The sequence below is a fragment of the Rhincodon typus genome, chromosome 3 (genome assembly GCF_021869965.1).
Source record: "Rhincodon typus isolate 14 chromosome 3, sRhiTyp1.1, whole genome shotgun sequence".
Lineage (NCBI taxonomy): Eukaryota > Metazoa > Chordata > Chondrichthyes > Orectolobiformes > Rhincodontidae > Rhincodon > Rhincodon typus.
In genome coordinates, this window is record NC_063334.1 from 8,454,259 (window position 1) to 8,477,068 (window position 22,810).

The following is a 22,810-nucleotide window of genomic DNA, read 5'->3' on the forward strand; positions in this document are numbered from 1 at the left end:
CCTAGTGACAGTAAAGAAATAAAAAGTCTGAAGTTGGTTCATGTTGAATATCATTGATAATCTGAATTTGTGCAGTGCATTAATTTATTTGGGGTGGGGCAGGGTAAAATTTACTTCGCATAACTTATGCCTACTTCCTTTATAACATCCTCCACTTTTAGCTTACTTTTTATAAAGTAGTTTCTTTTCATTTATGGGTTTCTGCTCAGAAACCATGTCAGTGAGGCTCTGGAACTACTTCGACCCAATCACCCACCCAACTTCCCCCAAAAAATAAATTCTGCTTTAGCTTTGATCTTCCACTTCTATGTGGACACACAAACTGTATGTAGAATTATCAAATGAACATATTGATGGGATTTTTATAGAGGATTTCTCAAGTAGTTTAGTGCAGAACCTTGAATAATACTAAGTAACATGGACAAGGAATGGTCCCTGATAGACTTCAACTGTAGTGTTCTCAACTAACTATGTTCATGGATAGTGTCGGGGAAAGTAAACTCATCTCCCTGTGCTGCATTGACCTTCATGGTCAAATAACACACTAACTCAATATAATAACTTGGTGCAATAACAAAGCCATTGCAGGAAAAAAGAGCCAGCATTTATTGTCCATCCCTACCAGCCCTTAAAAAGGTGGTGGTGAGCTGCCTTCTTGAGCCACTGTAGTTCATTTTGCTGTAAGTAGATCTTCAACGCCAATAATGAATGAGTTCCAGGATTTTTGACCCAGCGGCAGTGAAGGAATGGCAATGTATTTTCAAGTCAGGATGGTGAGTGACTTGGAGGGGAACTTGTGGGTGACGGTGTTCCCATTTATTTGCCACCCATGTACCTCTAAGTGATCGTTATTATGTGTTTGGAAGGTAATGACTAAGAAGCTTTAGTGAGTATCTGCTGTAAGTAACCATCAAAAGAACAATGAAGAAGAAATTGAAGAATAAATAATAAATTTTCACCAAGTGATTTTGGTAGTTTGTGTGAAATAGCTAGTTAGGTCTGATACTGTGTTTATTTATCAGAAGCAAAAGAGGACTCCCGGGCTACTGATGTACAAACTCCTGATGAAGGTCATCCAAGCTTGGTGGATGAAAGTGGACCATCAGATGATGATTTTGCTGCTTTTTCCAGTGAGCGTAACGCTACGAAGGTTGATGAGCCAGAGACCCCTACTCAGCCAGAACAAACAAACACCGTAAACTTTTTTTTTGAAGCAGACATCGAAGGTTCAACAGACCAAACTACAGAAGCTTCCACTGAGGACAGTGTGGATTTACTGGGACTAAATAACGATGCCCAGGCTGACATTGCACCTCCAACAGTGGAAATGAAAAGTTCATCGAGCAATGCTGATTTGCTGAACGATTTGTTTGCTGGAGGTCCAACAGAAATGCAGCAAGAATTCGCAGCCGACCTCATTGGGGGAGGAGATGATTTCTTTTTCAGTGGGGCACCTCAACCAGTTGAACCAGTTCCTGTAGCTCCCGTGTTGCATACTTCAGCAGGTAGGTACTGCTATAGATATTAGTACCAGTTAATTAGAACTGTCAATATAGGGTGTCTCTTTCTTACATGATAAATTGATGGGTTTACATTTCTAAATTGAGAAGCGGCTTCTGTCTGGAGTTGTAGACAGTGAGAAACTATTTCCTTGTCTGCCCGTCCTTGTCCCGAAAAGTTTTGCTCTCTGCTTTAAAAATCAGCTACCTTCCATTAATATAAATTGTTGACATCTCCATGGTAACTCGTGTTTTGTTGGAGATAATTTAGTTGAGTCAGCATTTCTGTTTGTCTTGCCCCTTTGCTTCCTAAACTTGGGATCCTTTGCCTCTGGTCAATGCTTGTGTAACAAATTGCTCATAAACTTACTTCATCAGGTCAAGTAGGTATGATTATAGAACAACCCTGGGACTTGATCATTTGACCTGGCTCAAAACTAGGTGTGCCTGAAGTTGCCAGAACACATCTTGTAAGCTTGGGGCAGCACAGCGGCATAGTGTTTAGCACTGCTGCTTCACAGCATCAGGGACCTGGGTTCAAACCTAATCTTGGGCAACTGTGTGGAGTTTGCTTGTTTTCCCTGTGTCACTGTAGGTTCTAGCCAGGTAGTCTGGTTCCTCTCACAGCCCAAAGATGTACAGGTTAGGTGGAATCGCTGTGCTAAATTGTCCATAGTGTCCAGGGATCTGTAGATAGGTGGATTATCCATGGTAAATGTGAAGTCACATGGAATGAGGTGGTGGGTCTAAGTGTGATACCCTTCAGAGGATCAGTGTGGACTTGATGGAATGAATGGTCTCTATCTGCACTGTAGGGATTCATAATTCATGTTTGTATTGACAATATAAAATAAAGAAAACCTGGTGTTCTAATTTGAATGCTAAAGTGGTGAAACAATGCGAGTTGCATACTAAATAGAAGCTATGAATAGTTAAGTACAATAAACTACTGTCCCTCATATTACATAGTTTCATTATTTTATAAACCTTAATAAGGTCACCCCTCAACCTCCTATCCTCCACTGAGAAAAGTCCCAGCCTCTCCTTATAACTCAAATCCTCCAGTCCTGGCAACATCCTTGTATATCTTTTCAATTTCATAATATCCTTCCTACAGCTGGGCAGCCAGAGCTGTAGACAGTGCTCCAAAACTGGCCTCACCAATGCCCTGTAAATCGCAACACGATGTTCCAACTCCTATATTCAGTGGTCTGAGTAATGAAAGCAAACGTGCTAAACGCCTTTTTAACCACCCATTTTTCTCGTCAGTGGCGTAAAACAAAATAGCGTTGATAAAATAGTGAATTTTGTTCTGAAAGAATAGGTGAGCAACATTATTCTAGGCCAATTTAAAATCTGCCTGAATTAGGAATTGTAAATGGTGGGTGTAAGTAGAAAATAACTTTCCACATGTACTGTGTAGTGTTGGGTGAATTAATGCTGTTGAGTCAAATGTTATTTTGATAATTAGACATCCATAAAGATTCTCGCATTCTGGAATAAACTATTCGAACCTATCAGTTGAGGGAGTGGTTACAATTGTTCAGAAATCTTCTATATCCTTTTAAGACTTCTGTTTCTATTCCAAATAAATTGTCATATCAAGTAGGGTATCCATAAATCCCCACTGCTTAGCTCATCACCAACTTTAATTTTAATTTTACATTACTAGTCATTTTTATACCTCTGTAGATCAACACAGCAATTGAAGGCTCAGACTTTTCAATGGGCCTATTGCAAAGAAAGGTGTTAAAGATGTGCAGAATCTGCATCTTAGCAGACTCTGAAAGAATTTTCCAGGAAGTTGAATTTTCTGCTGAGTAATTCCTCTATGCCTAGATCCCTGCAAAAGTCTTAATTTAAATTGGAAAATTTGAGGGTTCCAACTAAATTGAGTAGATATTGAGGTAGAGTTTTCTATTGTATATGTAGTCTAATCTTGAATAACAGTTCATCTGACACCATATTTATCTTGCGCACTCCTAACTATGCTTCCCTCAGATCACTTGCATTCCCCTTACCCTGGTTTGACACCAATTTCCTCCCTCTAGATGCACTCCCTTCTTCTTCCACTCCGTACTCAACCCTCATTCCCCCACTGCTAGATGTGACACCCACCTATGCCCCTGCCAGACTTGTTTTTTCCTACCCACTCTGAATCTCCTTAAGAAGTACATTGTTTACCTGGCCCGTTTGCCACCTTTCATACTAGCACCCTCTCCAGCTGGCACTCCACTCACTGGGAACCCTGCTTACGTGGCTTATCTGATTGAGATTGCTAGTCCTCGGAAAATCTGGCCTGAAGTGAATGAAGGTATTAGCATTGTTTTATCATTAGTTGTTCCAAATTGTTAGTCACACTGGTCTTAATCAGTGGTTTGTAAATATGACTTTTTGACAATTCAACTAAAGCTGAAGTAGAGTTTCTATTAGGTCAGCTCCTCAATTTTTAGTTCAATCTAAGATTTATCAAAGCCAATAATATGCACCCTGCATTTTACATTGATCCTTGACTAATTGCAGACATTGTAATAAAACAAATGCAATCGCCTGTTAACTTTTTTTTTTCTCAGCAGACTCTTTTGATCCATTTGGTGCTGCATTTTCAACATCCAAGACTGATCAAACTGAGCCAGACTTATTTGGACAGTTTTTCACTCCTAATGCTCCTGCTTTTTCATCCACAAATGGTATGCCTCATCCATCATCGAGTTCAGATTTTTTCAGTATGGGTAAGTTTATCTTGGTAATTTTTAATTCTTCCTTCATTGTTTGTCTCCCATTCATGTTATTAAATAGAGGGGCTGTGCCTACAAATCATATTTGTTGTCCACCATCTCTCCAGACTTCGAGTTTTGTGTTTTTATGATCTCTGTTCAATGTGTATTTTCCTTTCCACAAGGAAAACAGTCATGAAGGTTATGCAAGTTCAGCATCCTTGCAGCTAAAATAAAATTTATGTGAAACACTGACTGCATTGTAATTTCACTTGAATATTTAGACCTGTTCTCAAAATAGTATACACTTTTTAAAGTTCTTGGATTGTGAATCTCTTGGTATTTGGGTTACAAGTTAAAGATATCAATATTGTTAAATGAATGTTTGATTGAAGAAAGACAAATTTATTTTTAGTGGTATATAGTTACTATTTAATCACCATCCTCATAGAAAATTCTATTTGAGGTTCGTTTTTGTTAATGAAACAAATTGCAAAGACAGAAGACTTTCAAACGCATTCTCATGAATAACATTGAACAGATTCAACTACAGTATATAGCAACGGAAGCATACCATTCAGTCCTTCGAGTTTATTCCACAATGCATTTAGATCACAGCTGATCTGTGCCTCAACTCCATTTACCTGCATTACCTAACACAAATAAATCTGCTATCCTTTATGCAAACAAACGGTTCATGATTTCTCTCCTGATGTATTGACTCTTAATTTGAAGATTATGCCCTCTTGTTTTGGATAACCCCAGCAGATGATATAGATTTTCTGCATCTACTTTGTTGAAGCATCTTATAATTTGAAATATCTTAATTAGACCACCTCATAATCATTGATACTCAATGGAATGCCAGTCAGGTTCATGGGAGAAATTTAATTTGTAATTTAAATGTTTAACAACGTTATCATCTGTAACTTCCATGTACCACACAATTCCTTTACTATAACCATTAGGCATAAAGTTTCAGAGTTCCTTGATATTTTAAATACTATAGTTCTTGTCACAGTCTGCTTGCTTTTCCCATTTGCTAAATACTGTATGATTCAGCCCCTTATTTCATTGATTTACTGATTTTCATAGTAAAAGGATGCTTGTTCAAAGTTTTGGGGAGGTGACGACCTAATGGTATTATCACTGGAATGTTAATACAGGCACCCAGGTAATATTCTGGGTTAACACAGCAGGCCAAGCAGCATCATAGGAGCAGAGAGGCTGACGTTTTGGTCTAGGCCCGAAACGTCAGCCTCTCTGCTCCTATGATGCTGCTTGGCTTGCTGTGTTCATCCAGCCCTGCACCTTGTTGTCTCGGATTCTCCAGCATCTGCAGTTCCTACTATCTCTAATATTCTGGGTTCCTGGGCTCGAATCTCACTATGGCAGATAGTGGAATTTGAATCCAACAAAAGTCTGGAATTAGGAGTCTAATGAAGACCACAAAATCATTGTTGATTGTCAGAAAAACCCATCTAGTTCACTAATGTCCTTTAGGGAAGGAAACTGCCACCCTTACCTGGTCTGGCCTTTATGTGATTCCAGACCCACAGCAATATGGTTGCCCTCTAGGGATGGCCAAAAAAAGTTGGCCTAGCCAGCGATGCCCTCATCTCGTGAATGGATAAGGAAAAAGAAATTTGAGTAATCTTATTCATTTTCATTATTTGTAAATGTGTCTTCAGAAAAATCCATGGAACTTCAAACACTCTTGGGTTTTTTGAGATCCGTGAAGGGAATTATGATAGATTTTAAGAGAACGTAGTCTGATGTAATGAACAGAAGGTGGGTGATGAATTTTAATATAGGGATGTGTGAAATGATACATTTTGGAAGGAAGAATGAGGAATGACAACTTAAAATGAAGACTACATCTCTCAAAGGATTGCTTAAACAGAGGAACTTGTAATTATATCCAACCACAAATTGTCAAAGCTGAAAGAGCAGATTACAGAGCTGGTTCAGAATGAATAAGGGATGCATGGTTTTGTACCTATGTACTTAAAGTACAATACAAGGAAGTTATCAAACACTTGTTCATCCTCAACTGCAGTATTATATTTAATATTAGGCTGCAACAATACTAGGCTTTAATACTGCATTTTAGAAAGGATATGAACTCATTCAAAAAGACTTAGGAAAATGTTTCCAGGAATGGGAAATTCTAGTTTAGTGGATAGATTGTGAAGCTGGATCTGTTCTCACTGTCATAGAGCTTTACAGCATGGAAGCAGACTCTTCTGTCCAACTTGTCCATGCCAACCAGATATCCTAGATTAATCTAGTCCCATTTGCCAGCATTTGGCTCATATTCCTCTAAACCCTTCCTATTCATGTATCGACCCAGATGCCTTTTAAATGTTGTAGCTAGTCCAGCTTCCACCACTCCCTTTGGCAGCTCATTCCATACACACACGACCCTCTGCATGAAAAAGGTGCTCCTTAGGTCCCTTCTAAATCTTCCCCACTCACTTTAAATCTATGTCCTGTAGTTTTGGACTCTCCCAACTCTGGGAAAAGACCTTGTCTATTCATCCTATCCATGCCCTTCATGATCTTATAAACCTCTATAAGGTCAACCCTCAGCCTCCAATGCTCCAGGGAAAATAGCCTCAGCCTATTCAGCCTCTCTACAGCTCAAACCCTCCAAACCTGTCAATATCCTTGTAAATCTTTTCTGAGCCCTTTCAAGTTTCACAACATCCTTCCTATAACACGGAGGTCAGAATCGAACACAGTATTCCAAAAGTAACCTAACCAGTGTCGTGTACAGCTGCAACGTGATCTCCCAAATCCTTTCCTCAATACAATGACCAATAAAGGCAAGCATACCAAATGCCTTCTTCACTATCTTGTCTATCTGCAACTCCACTTTCAAGAATTATGAACCTGTACTCCAAGATCTCTTTGTTCAGCAATACCTTATCATTAAATGTCAAAGAACAAAGAACAAAGAAAATTACAGCACAGGAACAGGCCCTTTGGCCCTCCAAGCCTGCGCCGATCCAGATCCTCTATCTAAACCTGTCGCCTATTTTCCAAGCATCTTTATCCCTCTGCTCCCTGCCCATTCATGTATCTGTCTAGATACATCTTAAATGATGCTATCGTGCCCGCCTCTACCACCTCCGCTCACAACGCATTCCAGGCACCCACCACCCTCTGCGTAAAGAACTTTCCATACATATCTCCCTTAAACTTTTTCCCTCTCATCTTGAAATCGTGACCCCTAGTAATTGAGTCCCCCACTCTGGGGAAAAAGCTTCTTGCTATCCACCCTGTCTATACCTCTCATGATTTTGTAGACCTCACCTTACAGAAGATTTGATAAGATTATTAAAAATCACGACTGGTCTGGACTGTGTGAATAGGAAGAAACTGTACCCATTGCTGAATGGGTTGAGAACTGGGGAATGGGCAATAAAGACTTGCAATGAGAAATTGCAGGGACATTAGCCGAGTTACTCTCTCAAAGTTAGAATTGTAGAATCCCTACCGTGTGGAAGCAGGCACATCGAGTCCACATTGACCGTCCTAAAGGCATCCCACCATATCCTTGTAACCCTGCATTTCCCATGGCTAACCTACCCATTCCTGGACACTATAGGGCAATTTAGTATGTCCTATCCACTTAACCTGTACATCTTTGGACTATGAGAGGAAACTGGAGGAAACCCACACAGACACACGGAAAATGTGCACAGTCCACACAGACAGTCACCCAAGGTTGGAATCGAACCTGGATCCCTGTGAGGCAGCAGTACTGACCATTGAGCCACCGTGCCATCCCATGACAAGGACATGATGGACCGAATGGCTTCATTCTGTGTCGTCACCATTCTGCGATTTTATAATAATTCCTTGTTGTTCTAAGGTGTCTCAGCGAGTATGTTCCTTTGTTTTATCCCCTGACAGTTTGCAAAATCACACTTTAAAATATGTATTAAGGTACCATTTTACCTGTTAAAATACAATTGAGCATTACAATTCACACCCTTTATCTATTTAGAGTACAGTTGTAAAAATGGCATTTGTGGACAGGGCTGGCTGTAATTCACTGAATGTTTGATGGGTGTTTTGGGTGTAAATGATTGTGATGCTTTTAGTTATCATGAGTATTTTAATGATTCTGAGAAAATGTTTGAATTAATACAAGTTCACACATTATGCTTTCTTCTAGGAAATGTAACACCTGAGCTATCAAAAGTGTCATCGTCTGCCAGTCAACCAGACCTGATGAGCGGATGGAATGCGTGGCCTTCCAGCAGCACAGTTCCCCAAACAAATAACAAGACAGCATTTGGAGCTACAATGCAAAGTAACACATGCATGTTTTGATTTATGTTTTTTAGTAAAACTGCTGCATCTTGAATATCTTGTGCTTCTACTTTGAAAAGAACAGACGTGAGATGTGCTACCATTGTTTGGAAAATGCATAACTTGGGAATTTAAACCTAATTTTTAGAGTTCTCACCTTTGGTCAAAAGTTTGATACTTGACCATGAAACACTGGATTGAATAAAAAAAAAACTACCTGAAACCGCTGATCATGAAACTGACTCAAATATCCAGTCATATTGAGGCTAAATACATGCCACCAGTTTTGGGAATATTACAAAAAAAAGTAGTAATTGTGTTTTATAAATTGGGTAAAGAGGTTTTTGCTGTATTTTGTATTGAATATGTTCATGACTGCCTTATTTTAACGACTGCTAATTGTAGTCTCGACTGCAAATGATGTTTTATTTACACTGACCCTATCAAACATTTTCATAATTTTTAGACGTCTATTAGGTCACACCTCTGTTTTTACTTTTTCTAAGTAAAGGGCCTTTCACAAGTTCAGGATGTTCCAAAATGCTTTATAGCCACTTTACTACTTTTAAAATGTAGTCACTCTAGTCAATGTGCAAGTCAATCCGGACACTGTAATGGCCAACAAATGGTGACAAAAAAAGTACCAGACAACCATTTTTAGTGATTTTAGCTGGAGGATAAATGTTGGCCGGGACATTTGGAGAATTCTATGCTCCTGTTCAAATGGTGTAATGGGATTGTTTATGTCTATCTGAGAGGATAGATAGAGTCTTTGTTTAATATTTCATCTCAAAGACAGAATATGTAAATATGTAGCCAGTTTGCCAGAGTGACGGAGACAGGTAGGAAACCACTCAGCTGTTTTGAATAAATAATGGAATATTGAAATAGGCATCAAACTTTATGTACTCAGGTGTATTGACTATTCACTCTTATGAGTTACAGATATAGATATACATTTATCTGCCTATTTATATATTGTGGTGTTAAAAAAAAATGCCATTTATAAAATTCTACTTCTTCAAAAAAAGCCTTTTTCGCTGATACGGTGATTTAACATTATTCTTATGTTGGCCATCAAGATAATTTTGATTAAACAAATATGTGGTGTATTCCACAAGGTCTGAGTTCTGCCTGACTAGATAATGTAATATAACTTGCACCATTACTCTTGCACTTCTCTGTTACATGGCTACTGGATTGTAACTCAAAAGTAACTCATGTTGGATTGTTTCTAACATAGGCTCAACATTTACTTCAGCATCTGGTGCTGCCTCTGGTCCTGCTTCGAATGTATCATTTAGTCATTCAAAGTCCTTTGATCCATTTGCTGACATTGGTAACCTTGGTTCCAGTTTACCAGGTAATGTTCCAGAACCATTAATCTACAGATCCAGTTACTAAAATAATTCTCATTGCCTTTGGGGCCTTGCACATTTAGTCATTTATAGTTGACAAGTTGTGTGTGTCATCAGACCCTTACACTGCAAACATTAATGAGATTGATCTGTTTAAAGTATGTTCACAGATTTCATTCTCCGCCTGCCCCCCCCCCCCCCCCCCCCCCCCCCCCCCCCCGCCTTGTTTATGCTTCGTAGAAGTGTCCACTACTCTTCAACTAATCCCATCAACATATCCTGCTACTGCTTCCTCACTCATGTTTATTTAACTTGCCACTACTTGATGTAATAGGTTCCACATTCTAATCACTCTTTGGGTAAAGAGGTTTTTGCTGCATTTTGTATTGAATATGTTCACGAACTTTATTTTAACAGTTGCTAGTTGTAGTCTCCACTGAAAATGAGAAGTTTTATTTACAATGACCCTATCAAACATTTTCATAATCTTTTACGCCTTTCTTAGGTCACATCTCTGTTTTTACTTTTTCTGAGAAAAAGGGCCTTATTTTCATTTTTCTGATTTTTTTCTATGTCTCATTTTACCTGATCTTCTCTGCTCTACCATCTTCTTGTAAATCTTCTTTGCAACTCTCCAGTGCTTCTGCATCCTTATAGTTTGGAGACAAAGTAAAACAAAGTTCTGTATAGGCTTATAATAACTTATCTGCAATTTAATTATATTGCTCTAGAAATGAACTACAGGTTTTTTTTTTTCAGAGCTTTACATGATTTGTTCATCTGTGCCTTATGGTCTTCTGTACCATTTAAGTCAATTAATTTTTCCGGATTATTCCTTTTTCTTCATATCAAAATACTTCACAATTATCCATTTTGAACTTTGTTTGTGAGTTAAACACATCTCTGACAACATAACAATGTCTTCCTGTATAATCTTGCAGTCTTCCAAAGTACTGATTGTCGCCTGCCCCCACCCTCCCCTCCTCCACACACGCACACGCACACACACATGCACATACTTTGTGTCAGTAGCAAATTTTGATATTGTTCCCTGAGTCTAAATTATTTATATAAATAACAAAGTTAATCTCGCTACCAATCCTACATTTTATGAAACATAATATACATGTTTGGAATGTTATTTAATAAATCTGCTGTATGTCATATGAGGACAAAACATGGATAAATAATATAACCTCAGTAGTTGATTTGTCTTTATAATAATGATTGTTCTTGATGCTTCTACAGGTTCCTTGAGTGGAGGATTTACAGCTGGAGGAACATTGACTCAGAAATCTGCACAGCCAGCAATGGGCAGTAGTTCCTGGCAGTCTGGCAGAACTCTGGGCAGCAATACTACTCCACAGCAGCAATCAAAGGCACATCCGCCTAGACCAGCAGCCCAGACTAAACCCAACTACAATTTGAATTTCAGCGTCATGGGTAGACGGGAGGAACGAGGCATCCGAGGGCCTGGATTTGGTACTTTTTCTTCTGTTTTATATTTCAACTGTTTGTTTTCAGAAGATACTTTTTCAAACAGTAGCTTTTTAAGAAGGGAGGGCAAACTATTTTTAAAATACATAGATTTACAAAGGAATTCAAAATCAGAAGCTGACCATTTGGCTAACCTACTTCAGATTTGTGCTTATCCTCCACTCCAGCACAAGAGAGAGAGAAATTTCCTTTGGCGGAATTTCAACATTTGCATCATTGACCTTTGCCCTTTTATTTGCCCTCGTCTGGCCCTTGGGATGTAGGAGCCGCTGGGAAGACCAGCATTCACTGCTAATTCCTAATTGCCCTTGAGAAGGTAGTTGTCAGTTTAAAATTAGACCACATTGAACAATTAAACAAAAAGAAAACTAATATTTCGACCCACTTGAATTTTACATATTTGAAATAGCTCAAAAGTATTTGCATTTCATGATAGATCATAAAGGTACCTCGAATTGCATGATTCCTTATGACAAGAAAAACACTGACTAGTCCTAACCTCTTATTTTTTCCTTCAATCCCATACACCTTCCCTTCTTTTTCCTTAAACCACCATCAAATCTCTTCTTAAGTTTTGACATTTTTCCTGGCTCAATCACTAATTCCATATTGCATTCCATTCACAACCCTCTATGTAGAGGAATGTTTCCCTCTTAAATTTCACACTTTTAATCTTAAATGTATGCCCTCATGTGAAGTCACCTCTTTGAAGTCCTGTCTCAATCTAACTCTCCCCCACTTCCTGTTTTTAAACAACTCTATCTGAGCACCCTGTAATTTTGTAGCAGCAGATTACTGCAGATGCTAGAATCTGTACTGAAAACAAAAAGTACAGGAAATCACAGTGGGTTAGGTAGCATCCACTGTTCTAATGATAACTACTTCAATGATTAGCATCGTTTACTGCAAGGAACTGTTCATAGTAGAATCCTATTGTTGAATTGATTTTTTTTCTTCCCTCCTGCAGGACCAAAACCAAAAGTTTCTGCAAACGACTTTCAGGATCTATTGTCTGACCAAGGATTTTCTAGCACAGCGGACAGAAAAGAACCTAAGACTATTGCAGAATTACGAAGAGAAGAACTGACTAAAGAAATGGATCCTCTAAAACTGAAGGTTTGAAGAATATATACATGTTGAACAGATCTTAAGACCGTAAGAACTAGGAGCAGGAATGGGCAGTTCAGCTCCTCGAGCCAGCTGTGCCATTTGATATGATAATGGCTGATCTCATCTTGGCCTTAACTCCACTTTCCTGCCCACTTTCTATAACCTTTCAACCCATTTCTAATTAAAAATCTGTTGATACTCCTCCTTAAATTTACTCAATGACCCAGCATTCACTGCAGTCTGGGGTAGTGAATTCCACAGTTTCATGACCCTTTGAGAGAAGTAATTTCTCCATATCTCTATTTTAAATCTGCTATCCCTTATAATAAGCCTATGACCTCTCATTCTAGATTGCCCCATGTCTATTTTGTCCATCTTGTTTAGCATGGTATGCACTTCAATTGGATCTCCATCCATTCTTCTAAACTCCTGAGAGTATAGGCCTAAACTGCTGAATCTCTTTTCATCGACAAACTTCTCACCTCTGGAATCCATCTAGTGAACCTCCTCTAAACTGCCTTCAATATCGATTATATCTGTTCCCAATTAAAATTGTCTGCAATACTTCAATTACAGTCACTAATGCCTCGAACAGTTGTAGTAACACTTCCTAGTTTTATACTCCATTCCTTCAGCATTAAATACCAAAATTCCATTTGTTTTCCATATTACCTGCTATACCTGCATATTACTTTTCTGTGATTCATGCTCGGGGATACTCGGATCCCTCTGCACCAAAGCATTTCGAAGTTTCTCTCCATTTGTATAATGTTACCTTTCTATTCCTCTGACCAAAATGGATAACCTCACACTTCTTCACGTTAAACTTCATCTGTCAAATTTTGGCCCATTCACCTATCCAAATATATTTGTAAATTTCTTATTTCTTCATTGCAGTGTACTTTCCCACTTATTTTAGTGTCATCTGCAAATCTGGCTATTGCACTTTGTATCTTGTTTTTCTGCACTCCTTTATTTTGTATCTTGCAGTACAGAATTAACTCTGCTTTTGGTATGGAGTTGATGCCCTTAAGTTTACAAATACAAGGAGAATATCGCTTTTAACTAAGGTTGGCTCAGGCCTTTCCTGGGTTCATGGTGAATTTGCTATGTCCCTATTTCATTCCAAATTTGTGACGTGGTTTTAACCAATCATCATAGTGTCAAGAAGTGGTGAGAAGACTTTCTTTTAAATAGTGAGTTATGTTCCAGATTCATAAGACCAATTTCCTGCACATTAGCTGTGGAAATTTAATTTCACTTATTTTAAATTAATCTGGAATGAAGAGCAAAATCTCAATATTAACCATCACGAAACTGTTGGATTTTCGTAAGAATCCAACTGGTTCACTGACATCCTTTATGGAAAGAAACATGCCTAGACTTCATGTGACTTCAAACCCACAGAAACATGATTGATTCTTAACTGCCCTGTGAATTGGCTGAGGAAACCACTCAGTATGCATCAGTCTGCTCCAGGAAAGTTTAATGGATATAAAACTGGATAGATTACATGGCTCAATCTAGGCACTGGATAGGACAAAGGTGCACTGTGCCCAGTAGACCCTGCATGGTCCTGCTCACTGACATCTGGGGTGATGTGCGAGAGCTGGCTGACATAATTATATTGAATAATGCCCTACAGCTCATGTCCTAGACTCTTGCATCACCATCTCTAGTTATGCTCTGTACCAGCAGCAGGACATAGTAGAGATGTTGGTATGGTGCCAAAAGGTTGGGAGAGAATGCTCCTGTTTGTTCTCAATTAAACTTGACCCCATGAAGATTCAATGGCATCAGGTTAAACCTTCTACTAAGTATTGTACACTGCTGTCCTTCAGTTGATGAATCAGTACTCCTCCATTTTGAACAAAGTAGTTCTGCATTGAAATTCACAACGTTCTTCACCAAGAGTGGCTCAGTAGTACCACCACTGACTAAGCTGCCCACATACTGAAGCGCAATATCTGCCAGACTTAGCCTGCAGCAGGTAATGAGAGAATCAACATCCATCTGTCCATGCTGGTATTGGTAAGAGTTATTACACAATCTTCCTAGAGACAAAGTCCTTTCTTTACACTTGAGCACGTCCTTCATTTTACTGTATTGTGTGTCAATACCACCATGCCAAATAGGTAAGTTTTAGAACAGGTTTGTTGCCCGGTTACCTCCCTTGATGACAATTGTTGGCTCGGCACAAAGAAGACAAGAGTCAAGTCTGTATTAACTAACCATTACCTTTATTAGTTTAGTTGAAAGAGACATACAATTCATACCACTTGGCTAGGAAAAGGTTAACAGCAGACATGCAATTCATACAAGGCTAAAATCCAGCGCGTGCCCACTAAGCTGATGTTCCTGGAACAGTCAAGAAAAATAAAAGCTAATACCCAAGAATAGAAGCTCACATTGGCCAGATATTTTTCTCCCAGGTCTTGGGGTCCTCTCCACATTTCCAAGTGTGGGTTCTACACTTTGCGAAGGTTGCTGTCCAGCGTTTTCACTGATAGCACACTGAAATCCATCATTTTTATCTTTTATCCTTATCGTTCTGAATGGTGGTGTCTTGTTCTTGTTGGCTGTCAGCTCATCTGATAGTGGTGTCTTTCCACTATAGGTTCATTCCAAGTATTACCTCGTTACTCTTCCACTAAATAAGGATTTCCCCCTTATGTTATCCCTCAGAGCTGAACCAGCTCAAACCAGCCAGACAAGCCAGCAGTTAGGGCTTGGGTAACTTCAGTTCACAGCTACTGCCTTTGTGTGAGCAGCCTCTGACCAACAGGTTAAGTAACTCAAACATGGCATCTATGCTGCTCTGTGGACCATCATCAGCAGAATTGTATTCAAACACAATCTCTAACCTCGTGGCCTGACATATCCCCCACTTTGTAATTTCCAGCAAGCCAAGTAAACAGCCCCGGTTCAATGAGGAGTGAGTCCATCAGGAACAATGCCAGCATACCTAAAATGGAGGTGCCAGCCTGGAGAAGCTGCAACATAGTATCACATTAATGTTTAACAGTGGAAGCAGTTTGCTAAGGGCAGAGCTACGTGATTCCACAACTAATGAATTACCTGACAGTTGTGTGGTCCTGCCACATCCAGTTATGGATAGCAGCAGTCAATTAATCAACCAAAAGGAGAAAGAGGCTTCAATATTTTTTTAAATTGTTAAATATGATAGCAGCTTAAAGGAGATTGTGAAAGAGATTGATTTATTGATGAGTTATTTCCAACTGTAATTGGTAAATTCTTCTTCAGTCCCAGTTCTTCAGTTGTACCTAATGCATAAAATGCACAATATTTTCAAATTCATCATGAGTCAGTTTGATTGATTGGAGTTTTCACTTAGCAGTTGTCAGTGCTTTTAGAAAGTGCAATGTCAAGGTAGTGAGAAATGTTATGATTATACTGATGTTCTGGACTTTGTTACATCATTTTATCAATACTTCCTTGCAGTCAATGAAATTTATAATGAAACAAGTATGTAACTTCAGGGTAAAGGGGAACATAGGAGCAGGAATTTGCCATTGATCCATTGAGGTTTTTCTACCGTTCAATTAAATTTTAACTGATATGCACTTTTAATTACCTTTACTCACCTTTGATCCATATCCCATATCCCTACGCTAGTATGAAGATTTTTAAGCGTTGCCTACCAATGTTTTAATATAGGTCATGTTTTTTTTCAGATGCCTGGTGTCCTTCCACTGCTATGTGATATTTTTAACTATCATATCAAAGACTCCGATGTTATGTAATTGTTTGCAAAACTCTTGTTGATTAGATTACGTATTAAAATTTTGATTCTTTGCCAGATCCTTGATTGGATTGAAGGAAAAGAGAGAAATATAAGGGCTTTATTGTCAACTCTACACACAGTACTGTGGGAGGGTGAAACTAAATGGAAACCTGTGAGCATGGCAGACATTGTGCACCCAGACCAAGTGAAGAAGGTCTATCGGAAAGCTATACTTGTAGTCCACCCAGACAAGGTAAGGTCAACAAAATGGCATTGTCAGACAATACAATTCAGTAAATTTAAAAATCTGGGAACTCATTAATTAACATCATGAAATGTAATTAGTACTTTTAAGAAGTTTGAAAGGAAATCGAATACTATTGTTGAATTTAACTTAATCTTTGCTTTTTTACATCAACGAGAAAAAGTAGAGTTAAGTTAGATAAATGATTACTAAATCTTGTGGGACACAACAGTTTTAGTGAGCCAAGTTCTGCCTGTAATGTAATTTGCTTCTGAAATTCTAAACTCACAATGAAATAAACCATACCGTAGCTGCTATGAACTGGGCACTAAACTTTTTTTTCCTTAAATTAAGGCTACAGGTGAACCCTATGAACAGTATGCCAAGATGATCTTCATGGAACTGAATGATGCTTGGTCAGAATTTGAAAACCAGGGATCAAGGACACTCTTTTGAATCATCAAACTTCTGAATATAATTGACAAGGCTGCTCCAAGTGCTATGATGGTGTGTTTTTAACTTCTATTGGAACAGCCACTGCAAAAGATATTCATATCTTCAGTTGTCTTAAAATTTCATCTTCATGAACTGCAGAGTTGTAGTTTAAAATGTGTGGAGTTCTTCCTACAGACACTTGATTGACGCCCTTCCCACATCAATAAGACAATCTTTTTCTGCTGCAGGGTGATGACTGTGCTTAGACACCCTCTTAAAAACCACATTTATATCTTTAAAATCATTGCAGTGATATTTTCTTGAAATGTGTTTGAAAGTCTAATCTGTTTTGACAGAGAACTTAAACTACTAGGTGTAAATGTTGGAAAAGGATTCAAAGGAAGAATTTTGTATTAAGATATTCTAAAAATGTATAGTGATAGGCTTATTAAATTTAATGAACATATTCAACAATTCCTTACCTTCAAAAGTTGGAGTTGAAGCATTCCTTGGCATGTTCAGCCCACCTGGCCATCTTCTGTAGTCTTTGTTCATGTTTGCTATATTTTGTTTGTAATTTTATCATGGCTGTCTTTTATTGATTTCAATTTAATCAAAAGATTAATGGTCAGAAACGATTTTGTTTTGTTAGCCCATGTAGACTATGCATGACTTTCTGAAACTTGAAATTCCTTTCAACAATCTCTAGCTTTTTCATTTTTATGTTGATTTCTGTAATAATGTAAATTTAGTGTTCATGAGTGTGTATTATGTGCTGTGAATTGGGGCGTTGACCTACTTTGAAGCATTATGTTCCTGTTTTAGATTTCAGTGACTATTGAAAATGGTTGTGCACCGTGCTTTAAGGTTTAACATGTCAGTGTTACGATCTTGACATGTGAGTCTTCAAGTGTCAGCTAACACCTGAGAGAAATCATTTGTAGTAACTTAAGTGAAGTAAATGTTAATTACTTTTTCCTTGTAAAAATTGGAAGTGTTTGCACTTTACACTGAAGCCACTCTTTGGTTGACTATCCACTGAATGCTACTTTCCAAAAGGTGGAATTTAGAAAACTTTTCCTTTGTTGTGTACATAAAAAAGAAACTTTCCTGATATACTTTCCGTTCAAAGGTCCTGTTTTACATGGTCATTGTTTGTCCAGAATTAACTAAGAATTCCTTTTCTTCTAAAGAAAGAAATGCATGAATGGTGGGATTGTTCAGAATTGGTAGAATTCTAATATCAAAGTCCATTCTCTCCCATTGCTATTTGATTTAGAGAGTGCGATTTAATTCATTCACAGGTAACTAATTTCTGCGCATTGAATTTGGCTTGCCCCAGAAATGATACAATTTGACAGAAATCTGGTTTGCAAATCTAGATTAACTAAACAAATGTTTCTTGTTAAGAAAGGCTTACTAATGCAGCCAATTTATCAAAAAATGAAACACCATTTGCTTGACTGTTGGGTAGTGAAGAAAGACAGAGAATCTGTATTACAAGCATTTAGAAATATTCTGTATTAAAATCTGGCCATATAATGTGGTATTCTTAATGTTCCATCAGTATTTTAAAGGTAGTTTTAATTTTTTTTTACTTCTCTGCTCCTTTTTGTTGCCTCCATGTTGACATACTTTAGGCAGGACTGTGAAAAAACATAAGTCTGAATTGTTCGCTCCTGCCAACAGTGCCGTTGTGTGTTCTAAAGTTTGTCTACTAGATGATTCTTTTAAAAAGTCTGGAGAGCAATTCTTAATGTTGCGAGAGTCTTTGTTTAGCAAACTGTTTAACATCATCAAAATTGAATTTAAAGTATCAACTCAGCTGAGAATTCACATCCATGTGTTCAGTGTGGGACCAGAGATCCTGCTGACTAGAGCTTACACATGCAGCTGGAGATTGCACAGTATTTAACAAAAACAAAATAACATTTTTGATATCATTGTGAGGTTAACCTGAAGAAAAGTTATATGCCATGTGAAAAATCTGACATGTTTACCAAGTAACCTTTTTGCTTGAAGATTACAATGAACAAAGACAATGATGTGGCTTGCAAAATGGATTCACAACTGAACTGTTTACATGTGTAGTGAACATTACTATTGAAGTTGAAACATACACTCATAGCACCTGTGTTTTGGTATTCAAAATATAAGGGCTGAAAAGCTTGCTGAGAAAGTACATGTCAAGTCATAAGGATCTTGATTTTTCTTTGCATATTTGTATATCTTGGCAGGTAGTTGCTTAATGAAGGATGCATTGTGTAATTTTACCTGGGAACACATAGTTGAAATAGCAAGTGATGCATATTAGGAATTTTGTATTACTGATGAGACACTCCTAAAATGGCAGGTGAGAAATTGGGCATTACAGCCATTTAAGGCATTCAGATAATAAATTCCACGTGCAAAATGAGATACATTTTCCTCTTCTATTGACCATAACTTATAGAAAATAATGATTTGGTTGCACAACTACTTTTAAATCTAACATAGTCTTAATTTGTGTGATTCTTCTGGGATATATTGAAGGGACTTGCAGAAAATATTCTTATTTTGGACAACTATCTGAAAATATGTTACACGTTGCATTTTTTAAATATGAAAATATTGTATTATCTATAGATTGTACAACATATATGTGTATATATAGAAGGAAGTAAATTGAAACCCCAGACATTGGAAACAGGGATCCATGTAATAAATACAATATAGAATCTGTTGATTTAGTCATATACATCTCTGTCTGGAAATATGAGTATCTGATCTGTGAATTGCATTTATGGCTAATAAAACAGATTAATTTACTTAGTAGTTCATGACCCTATTTCCTCCAGTCTGTCTCAGTTATTTTGTGTCAGATATGACTTTCCTATTCGTGCATTGAAAACATGATTTAAACTTCTTTTTTTCCCCTAATTTCAAATCTTATCAAGGAATGATCAATTGAATTATTTGAAAGAATGAATTAACTGTGTTGGTAACGTACTCTAAATAATATATCTGTGTTCTGGATTCTCATTTGGAGGAATGGTTAGTTACAGAAGGTGTTTTGCAAAAATACTTTGCAGCGCTTAGATTTCTTTTATGTGAAACAGTGGTCATAATGGTCTAACAAGGGTGGGAAGGAACACTGTTAGATTTACTCCTGCACAGAAACAACTATTTAGCAGTATATTCTTGCACTGACCAGGCAGTAGGCTATTCGAGACCTGGTAATGTGCAACAAGACAGGATTAATTACTAACTTCATCATAACAGTCTCTAGGGAACAGCAAACTTAGCATGATAAGACTAGTGACTTAAACCTAAACAAAGGTTAATATAAGGGCATGAAGCAGAGTTGGCTAAAGTGGACTGGGAAACTAGATTAAAAGGTAAAATATTTGAGATGCAATGCAAGACTTTTAAGGTATTTAACAGCTCAGCAAAGATATATCCCAGTGATAAGTCACTGTGAAAAAGCAAGATGCTTCGAGAAAAGCCTTTCAAACAAGGCCTAATAAGAAACTGGGCTTAGTGTGAAATTGAAAGAAACACAACACAAATCTGTGAAGATTCAGAAGATTGGACAGTTTTTTTTATAGAACCAGCAAATAATGCTAAAATATATCATAAACAAGGAGGGAGTATGAAAGAGAGCCAAAATATAACAAAGATAGTGAGACAAGTATAATACAACATAGAGACACATAATACAAGTATTTAAATAGAAGAGTAAGTCAAGTGTTTACTTTCTCGTTAGTGTTGGGGAGTTAATAACGAAAAAGCGGAAATGGTTGAAGTGTTGACATATTTTCTGTCATTTTACACTGTCGCAAATATACAACTTCCCAAAGATATTTGAAAAGCAAGAAATGAACAAGAAAGAGGAACTGAAAACAATCATCATCACTAGGGGGGAAAGGGTACTAGGAAAACTGTTCAATTTTAATACTCCATGACCTGATGGCTTGCATCTGAGAGGTTGCTGTAGTGATAACAGATATACTGGTTATAACCTTTCAAAATTCCTTGGCTTCTGGAACATGCCCAATGGATTTGAAAATAACCAAAAAAAACACTATTATTCATGAAAGGACGATACAGAAAGCATGACACTATATCCAGGTTAGCTATCTTCTATCATGGGGAAATTGCTAGGATCCATAATTAAGGAAGTTATAGAGGATACTTAGAAAATCATAACTGGGTCAGGCAGAGTCAACATGGTTGCTGGGGCCTTGCCTAGTTACAGTCTGTATCAATGACTGGATAATGGAACCAAATGTATCATAGCTAAATTTGTTGGTGATACTCTGATAGATAGTAATTAGGTTTACTGCAGCCTTGCAGGGCCTTGGTGAAAGCACATCTGGAGTACCATATTCAGTTTTGGTATTTCAATTTGTAAAAGAATATAATTGTTAAAAGCTGTTCCAAAAAGCTCCACTCAATTAATTCTTGGGATAAATGGCTTATCTTTTGAAGAAAGGTTGAACAGGTTGGGCCTATATCCATTGGAGTTGATCTTATTGAAACAGAAGATTTGAAGGGACTTGATAGGTTAAATACTGGAAGTTATTTTCTCTTGTCGTGGGAAAGAGAACACAGTTTAAGACTGAGACAGTAGGTACTGCAGATGCTGGAGAATCTGAGATAACAAGGTGTAGAGCTGGATGAACACAGCAGGCCAAGCAGCATCAGAGGAGCAGGAAGGCTGACGTTTTGGGCCTAGACTGAAGAAGGGTCTAGGCCCGAAATGTCAGCTTTCCTGCTCCTCTGATGCTGCTTGGCCTGCTGTGTTCATCCAGCTCTACACCTTGTTGTCTCAGATTCTCCAGCATCTGCAGTTCCTACTATCTCTGAATCAACTTGGCTATCCCCTGATTTAATGAGTTTAGCTACGATCCCAACCAACAATGTCTGTCTCTGGTGTTCAATCTTTGTGCAGTGATTTTCTTCAAAGTTCTGCTGCTGAATTGTTCTGGTGTTGGATTCATGTATGGTTTATTTTTGTCCTTCAGGTCAATGATGTGAGATTATTGATGATTCTTTACATTCTTCCATCTAAATTATTGACTACTCTAAAACCATTGAGTCTGCAGCTTGCGTTCTCATCAGAAGTAGTTTCCCTGTTCCTTGTAACATTTGGCATTGACTGTCCGTTTGAAAACACACCTTTCCTGTGATTAAGTCCTTAAATTCTTCTACAGGACAATCAATTGCCCTTGTGACAATAAAGCAACTAGTTATCAAGTGGTTGTCAAAACAGTTTTGTTCATGTAGCTTTGCTCCCTCTCTTCCCAGACATGGCTAAATGCTTTCAGTTTCTAGAAATTTTTTTTTCCTTGTCCCTTACTAGTTTATTCCAGAGTTATTGCTGCTTCATTCCGTGTATAACTGTTTATTGTTGATTCTTTCAATCAATAAAGTTGTTAAATTTCTGATGTTTATAATATCACACCATGATCTCATTGAATGACAGAGCAGACTCAATGGGCTGAATGGTGTAATTCTCCTAGGTCTTATGGACATGGGTGATTGGTGACAGTTTAATTTAAAAAAAACTTTTTTTCCCTTGGTGGGCAGAGTTTGTTATTTGTTAGCTTAATTGCCAAATAGGTGATTTGGTTTTTAAAAAAACTGGGTTTTTTTGTCATTTTTGTACGGGGTGTTTAATTTAAATAGTGGTGAGTTTATTTTCAAAACAAAAGCTGTTTTCTTTTCCAGTGGGTTGTTGGCTTTTGGATAGGGGAAGGTAGAAATTGGCTTCTGTACTAAGCTGGATTTATAATAGAGCACTTGAAAATCTCAAAGTCTTTTGCTGCCTTATTCAAGGTATGGATTTTAGTCTGTTAAACATATTTAAATCCAATTTATAGAAAAAAAAAACAGTTTGT

At 37.7% G+C, this 22,810-nt stretch overlaps 1 protein-coding gene across 4 annotated transcripts in view; it reads left to right on the forward strand.

Annotated features, from left to right (window-relative positions):
* Window positions 1-19,735, forward strand: part of gak (cyclin G associated kinase) — a 111,455-nt gene extending 91,720 nt beyond the window's left edge. For 2 of the 4 annotated variants that reach the window (XM_048592374.1, XM_048592388.1), the window contains 8 exons: window positions 1,023-1,505; window positions 4,073-4,231; window positions 8,403-8,540; window positions 9,783-9,902; window positions 11,146-11,379; window positions 12,362-12,510; window positions 16,326-16,502; window positions 16,848-19,735. In XM_048592374.1, the coding sequence (XP_048448331.1) occupies window positions 1,023-1,505; window positions 4,073-4,231; window positions 8,403-8,540; window positions 9,783-9,902; window positions 11,146-11,379; window positions 12,362-12,510; window positions 16,326-16,502; window positions 16,848-16,949 (1,562 nt within the window). In that variant the 3' untranslated portion in view covers window positions 16,950-19,735. The remainder of the gene's footprint in view (window positions 1-1,022; window positions 1,506-4,072; window positions 4,232-8,402; window positions 8,541-9,782; window positions 9,903-11,145; window positions 11,380-12,361; window positions 12,511-16,325; window positions 16,503-16,847) is intronic. The other 2 variants (XM_048592380.1, XM_048592394.1) reach the window with 1 other exon arrangement.
* The last annotated feature ends 3,075 nt before the right edge of the window (window positions 19,736-22,810 follow it).